At 39.0% G+C, this 7,500-nt stretch overlaps 1 protein-coding gene across 18 annotated transcripts in view; it reads left to right on the top strand.

Moving 5' to 3' along the window:
* The window catches only part of EBF3 (EBF transcription factor 3), a 125,820-nt gene that overhangs the window by 115,076 nt on the left and 3,244 nt on the right, over positions 1-7,500 (top strand). For 6 of the 18 annotated variants that reach the window (XM_027460125.3, XM_072039931.1, XM_072039930.1 and 3 more), the window contains 2 exons: positions 1,080-1,268; positions 1,707-1,904. In XM_027460125.3, the coding sequence (XP_027315926.1) occupies positions 1,080-1,268; positions 1,707-1,904 (387 nt within the window). The remainder of the gene's footprint in view (positions 1-1,079; positions 1,269-1,706; positions 1,905-7,500) is intronic. The other 12 variants (XM_038181232.2, XM_038181235.2, XM_038181233.2 and 9 more) reach the window with 4 other exon arrangements.

Genomic DNA, 7,500 nt, shown 5'->3' with positions numbered 1-7,500 from the left:
ATGAAATGCTGTCTTTAACTTTCTCATAATACTTAATTCTTCCTGTTCTTTAGTTTACTGTTATAAAGCATCTCTGGTGGAAAAAGAAATTGGCAAAGTGTAGAAAGCTCTTTATTATTCACAGTAAATATACAATGTGTTTGTTTATTATAAAATAATTATGTCTAGTTATTTCCACCTGTTTTTTTTTTTTTGAGTATTTACACAGATAAAACTAATTTTATGTCTGTGATTTTAAAGTATTTTGTTTTTAAGCATGTATGACATATATGTTACTAATAAAAGAAATAGTTGATGTAATTTACATTTTGTAATTGAAAATGCATGTAGCATATTGCATTTAAAATTAATTTTGATACTAATGAAAGGAGTGAAACCAGATTATTAGATATGTTCAAAACCATATTTTTTTTGCTTGCAACATAATTATTAAATTGATTGCTCAGATAGAAACAAATTGTTGTTTAAAATCCTGATTCTGCTATCTTTCCTCTTATAAGAGATTGTCTTTTAATGCATTTCCAAGCTAATAAGCCTTATAAAATTCTGTACTTGATCTTGAATTAGTTTTCACTGATGACTACACCTTATGAAAGTACCAGCTTATTGTTAGTATAAAAATACCAATCATAAAATGAAAACCCCAAAACAGCCTTTTAAAGTAAATCACTGCAACAACAACAAAAAAAAATTTCTTGCCAGCTCTGGCATATGAAGGTCTGGAGAGGCTGAAAGTTCATTCAGTGTGTTGGTACCAGGCAGGAATCAAGCCTGTTGATAATTGCTACTAAAGACAAACGTGAAGCAAACTGACACAGCTGGATCGAAGAGAGCTTTTGTTGGCTGTCTATGCTAAGAGGAGAGACAACATAGAGTGCTCGCAGATGATTTAAGTAGGGTTGGCGTGATAAGGTTATCTCAAACTGCAAGAGTTGATAGGGCAGTAACAGACAACTTAGAGCAAAGCTGTGCAATCAATTAAAACTGTGTAATATATGATGCATGAGGAAACCCCCCAGCCCTAAGTTTATATTATAAAATAACATTATTTTTTTGGGGTGGGGGGGTTTCTAACACAGTAGGTTACAGTCGCAACACAAGCAGTGTTTCCCCGCGAGGATATGTTCCGAGCAGTACTCCTCAGCAGTCCAATTACAACACAGTCAGCAATAGCATGAATGGATATGGCAATGCCGGCATGCCCAATCTAGGTGTACCAGGTTCCCCTGGATTTCTTAATGGCTCCTCAGCTAACTCTCCTTATGGCAGTAAGTGTCTATTTTTGGTAACACATCATCATATAGATTCATATTTACTACAAAATCAAATACTTGCATTGTTTTGATTTTCTATATTGTGAGCTACTGGATAAAAGGAGGGGTGACTCTGGAGGCTGGACGTAAAAATGAATATAATAAATTGATCTGTTTGTGCCATAATACAATCTCAGATAGAAAAAAAAAAAATTGGACTGCACAATTTGTAACAAAAGTCCAACACAAAAGAGTTTGCCTGTTATCCAGAGAGTGGCCAAGCCAAGGCATTTCATTTCTTTTTTTTTTTCTTTTTTTTTTTTTTCCTTTTTTTAAAAAATATATATTTATATATATATATATATTTTAAGAGGCAAGGCCCTATCACTCTCTTTTTCCATGTTTGCCGTGAAAACCTCAATCTGAGTCCTGATTATTTTTGCTTTATTGCAGTAGTGCCGTCAAGCCCTACCATGGCAGCCTCTTCGGTCACCCTCCCTTCAAACTGTAGCAGTACACACGGCATTTTCTCATTCTCACCTGCCAATGTCATCTCTGCAGTGAAACAAAAGAGCGCCTTTGCTCCTGTTGTCAGGCCCCAAGCCTCTCCTCCACCATCTTGCACCAGTGCAAATGGAAATGGACTTCAAGGTGAGCTGGATCTCTCTCAATTTTCTGTGTATTGCTTTTTGGTGCATACACTAAAACCCTTGATCATTTATGTCAGAGAAAGGTACCTTACTATATTTTTAAGTTTCTGGTGCTCTCATAGTGATGTGAAAGGAGAAAAAGTAGAATAGTACAAATGATATGCTAAGACTTAAAAAAAAGCTGAGGTCAATTTTAATACTCACATTAGAGAAAACAACAGCTGTTTGGGCATTTTCCCCTAAGATTTTGTGCATTAAATATTACATTAAGAATGTATCCCTGAATGGTTCTTAGGGGTTCTGCCTACTCCTTGTGTTTCCTTATACATTTTTTTTTTTTTAATACAGTTTTATGGATGTTTGGAAACATCAACATTCCAGCATAGTGTGGTGCTATTTCCTCATTGTACATGTGATGTGATAGTTATTGTAAAATACTGCAAATTAGTATAAATCAGGTCAAGTTCTTACTCAGTGAGCTAACTACTGCTTACAGGGAGCTACTCTTGCACTAGCTAGCCACTAGTGCAGTGAGTTTACATGCTCGTGGTCCTAATGCACTCTCTTATTGTAGTGTTAAACTAGTTACTCCCATAAGTGAATATCCAAATATTTTAATTAAGGGAGGCAAATTTTTTTTTTTTGTTAAATATATATATTTTTAAATCCATGTGAATTCATGCAGGTAGTATAATGAACAATTCACAGATCAGTGGCAGAACTTACACGGTCACCTGCTGGTAGTGGGGCAGGAGGAATTATCAGACAGTGTATGTTTTGTGTAGGAATATAAATATGAACAAATAAAGCTTCCTTTATGTGGCATATTTTAAAGTTGAGGAGATGGTATTGTCACATTTATTAGAATCATTGAAAAGGTTTCCTTGCCTGCATTTTGCAAAGAATGAACCAAGTTCTTCAGGGCAGTAAATTGCAGCACTTCAGATCAGAAAGAAAGCCACAAAGGGCTGCAGACACAGTTATCCTGGGGGTCGTGACTCCTCTTGACTTTCTTAGCTATGACAGGTAACACAGTTTTATTTATTCTTAGAATTGCCATCATGATATCCATAATCTAATGACCACTCACAGGAAAAGAGATGGAGACACATATTTTGATTTGTCAAACTGCTTGCTAATTCTGGATACCTGTATCTTGTGGTGTCTAGTTTAGGGCACTTCAGAGAGACATAATCCTACAGAACTGCCCACCCACGAAAAACCCAGGCCATGCTAGGCCAGTATCTCAAAACGGATGTCCCTGTAGTTTGTTATTAACTTCTTGGTCCAGAGAAGACAACATCTGAGAGCTTATTAAGCACTCAGGTCAATGAAGGGCTGAGGATCCAGCTACAAATCTTATTGTAGGGTAGATGTTAAGGAAAAGGATAATTAGATTAACAATTTATGTCATTGCATAAGTCTTTTTTGTTGAAGCTTTACTATGCTGCAATAAGTAGAAAACTCTACCAGGTACAAGCAATACTCTTAGAGAAGATTATCCATTCATAAAATAATCCAGTTACCTACTCTCTTCTTTATGTAAAACCAACCAATGAAGCAAAACAAACTAAAAAACACACTAGTATAAAAATTAAAAACTGAAATAAATAATAAAATAAAATAAAATAAAATAAAATAAAATAAAATAAAATAAAATAAAATAAATAAAATAAAATAAAATAAAATAAAATAAAATAAAATAAAATGTGCTAACACATGGCTTAGATTTGAGTCAGCTATTTTGTACATTCTATAGTAGTTATTTACATATATACTCCCATTAACTAGTTGATATAGCTTCACTCTGAAAAGACATAAACTAAAATTATATAAATTTCTATAATTTCAGTATGTAAATAGAGGTTTTTCCATTAGTTATTCAAGGTTTCAGGTGCATATACAATCTCGATGATTGCAAAGTGGTATTGTCAGAAGAGCCTGAGCAGGCTAAATGCCCAGTTCCCAGCAGATATCGAGCACCTAATCTGTTTTGGCACCTCCAAACCACCCCAGTAATCATCCATCTTCATCCTCAGGTGCAAAATGCTCTTTGTGTAAAATCCTGGTAGACCACTTTGAATCCGCCAATGCTGATTTTGTTAAGCAGGTCAGGAATTCAGCTCTAACTCTGAGACCCAAGGCGCAGCTGCTCCCTGTGCTTGGGATGCTGCAACCCAAGCAGCAGACCTGGCACCATCCACGGAGAATTCCCTCCTGCAGGTGTTGCTAAAACTCTAAGGATTTCTGTTACATGCCCCAGAGACCTGAACTATTGCATTACGGAGCTGTCCCTGCAACAGTGAGCATTCAGAGCTTCTAAAACATGAGGGTACTTAGACATAGGGCTGTGCAGAAACTTCATTTTTTTAGTTCAACAGCCAAACTGAGAATGGATAGAAATGTTGATTTGAGGAAGAAAAATAAAACAGTCGCGTTTTCCTTACCTAGCTGAGACAGTTAAACCGAATCTTTTTGTATTGAACAAAATGACACTGAGAGATAACAAGAATGTCTTTCTGGTCTGGTGATTACAGCACTGACTTCCAGGTTGTGGCAAAAACGTGAATTATTTATGCAAAGTAGCACTGCTCCAGCAGGGGAAACTGTACCTCTCCTCACTCTATGGTACTAAACATTGCGATAGTTAGGGTTCTCTAATCCATGGATTCAAGTCCTGTGGGCTGAGGAGAAAATCAAATCCTGTCTGACACATGCTTGGGGAGTTCCTTCATCACCATCATTTTTCCAGTTAATTCAATCTGAGCTGATGGGAGGTTTCAGGATGTCAACACTTGCCCCAGCTGTCCTTACAAACTGAGCCAGTGCCTCCACCCGAGGCAGCCAGAGCCCAGTAGCCAGACAGGCATGTCCTGGGGTGGACTGGTCTCATGCTTCCTTCATGAGGCCTCCTAAGGAAATGCCAGCCATACGAGGGACATTTATTTGCACTGCACTTTACCTGTGTGGCTATTTAGGGGGGTTCTGCTTCCTTCTTCCTATTTTCTTAGCCATTTTTTTGACACTGAGCCCTCTGTAAAGATTAATTACTTTCTCTCTGATCACTATACAAGAGGCTTGAGAGTTTTCTGATCATCACATCATGCTACATTTTCTGTGTTAAAATAAAACATGGAATTCAAGAGCTGCAGTGGTCCTCAAGCACCGAGCCTCACTGTACAGCTGGATGGGAAAGAGCTGAGCAGCAGCTGGGAAGCCTGCACCATGTCTGTTTGGTCAAGCCAAGACAGAAGCAAGAGCTCATGGTCACTAGTATTTGCTTCTAAGGTAAATCCTGTAGCTGATGGATCTGACTAGCAAAGGATGACATGCTCTTTTAACCTAGGGCAGGATATCCTCTCTGTCATTGCTCGTTACTTTCTCCCCACATAGGCTCTGTTCTGAAACAATTGCCCATTTTTTGCCTAGGTGATTTTTTAGGGAAGCCACACTATAGCAAGACAGCAGCATGCCAACACAATTGGGCCATGCAGCCTCCTATTATTCATATGAAACTTTGTTAGCACTGTGAACAGGCAGAGTCAGATGAGAATATGGAAAAACCCTACATGCAGTGGCCCTTCAGACAGGGGTAGTGCTTTCAAAGGGGACTTGGAGGTTTATTGCAGCAGTTCTTGCTAAGTAAACCCCTTTGGGATTTGTCTGTGTGTGAAAATAATGCTGTTCTTGGTACACCCGAGATGGTGAAGAAGCAGGAGCAGAACTAGGAAACTTTTCCCTTCTCCCTGCCTCTTGAACCCCGCACACCAAGAGCAAGATTCTTGCTACCAACCAGCATTCCCCAAAACAGCCAGGGTGCATTGTAGGACTCACTGCCAAGGAGTGAATAAAGAGAGGTCTGTAACTGTCAAGGGGACTCATTTTTTATTTTTATGTTTTATTTATTTTATTTTTTCTAAAGACATCCAAGACAGAGGCTAAGAAAAAAAGAAAACAAATAAAAAAGAAGACAAACTGATGAAATCTAAGAGAACCCATCATGTAGGCAGTGCTAGCCAGTGCTAATGTGCAGTCTCCTTTGCTTCACTCATGATCTGTTCCTGCTTTGGCTGTGCAAACATGCATCCTCTGCCCACTGATCCTGTAATTAGGGTCAAAACTTGGAAACTGCAGCCCGCAGAGTGAGATGTCCCTGTCTCTGCTGCATGCAAGTATGACTCACTGCTGTAAGTCTGCAGCATAGAGCCTTTGGGCCTTATCCAAAAAACTACAATCTTGTTAACTTAGTATGACTTCCATTAGATAGCCTATGATCAGAAAGTTAAGTACTTGCACATTTTTTAAGAGCAGGATGCTATACTATGGGTTCTTTAGGGCAGAGAGCTTTTTCCTGTTTAAAACAATGGACATATAAGATATAAAATAAAATTTTTAGCAAGAGAGTACTGGCTTGCAGTAAAGTTGGAAGTAAAATATGTGTTCAGAATTCAGTTTTCAATTGTAATTTACTTTTTATAGATTGTGAAAGATATTGCACTCTGGTTAAGCTTTATGATTGTAATGCAGAGCTAAAGGTTCTTTATATTCCTTTAAAATTCCATCCTGCTTAATTTTCTGGTCTTCCCCCGGATGAAACTATTAAAAGTATTATTAAAAATCTAGCCACCCCATTTTTCTTTAGGAATGCATTTGGTATCAATTTGCACAGCAAGAAACACAGTGCAGAAATTCACAACTGTGAAATGTCACAACCAAAATAAATAGTGAAATAAATGTCTAGGGCACCAATTTTGCACCTCCTCCCTATTGTGCAACAGATGGAATTTGACAACTATAGCTGAATGGCTTGAATTAAAGATTTCAGACTTTGTTTTCCAGAAAAGTATGCAGCAGGCAACCCATGTTTTCACACACCAGAAGCCAATCATGAGATTTACAAAAACCATCTGATTAAAATGTATGGGGTATTTTTACCAGATAGTTACGTGCTATTAATTAACATATTTCTCCACACAACATCTGTAGGAAAAATCTGGATTTTGTTTTCTGCTAAGTTATTCTTTGAAGGAAGAAATAGCTGGATCAGTGCTGCTCTTTTGCATTTTGCTTAGTGTGCTGGCACAGCATGCAGGCAGAGGCGGCCTCTGAGACACAATCTGTATGTGTCCCACCGCCACCTCAATGCAAACGAGATGACAGATCCCTGCTGAGCCTGAACTCAGAAGATAGGAGGACAGAGTATTTTGGGTTGTCCTGCACTGATCCTGATCCCTGGGGTGGCTGGTTGTTGTATTGTAATAAAGCAGCACCTCAAAGTAAGCTTTGGATGTGTGCTCTTGGTCATGAGCACTCAGGCTAGGGGTGCTCCTTCCCATCCTCCAGGCCAGGAGCCCTTCTGGTGAACACCATGGCCTCCTCCCCAACCCTGAGCAGGTCCCTCCAGGCCAGGGTCCATGTGCATGTCATCCCCAGGCAGGCAGGTCTCAGATGGTGACCTCCCCACCATCAGGATCTGCAGATTGCAGCCTTGTCCCCTGCTTCAGACATCCTCTGTATGACCAAATCTCTCATTCCTGCCCGCCCTGGGGCCCAGTTTCACACTGACTGAAAACACAGCCAGAGCAGGAGCACGTGCA

The sequence above is a fragment of the Anas platyrhynchos genome, chromosome 6 (genome assembly GCF_047663525.1).
Source record: "Anas platyrhynchos isolate ZD024472 breed Pekin duck chromosome 6, IASCAAS_PekinDuck_T2T, whole genome shotgun sequence".
NCBI lineage: Eukaryota > Metazoa > Chordata > Aves > Anseriformes > Anatidae > Anas > Anas platyrhynchos.
This window is presented reverse-complemented; position numbering and strand designations above follow the sequence as displayed.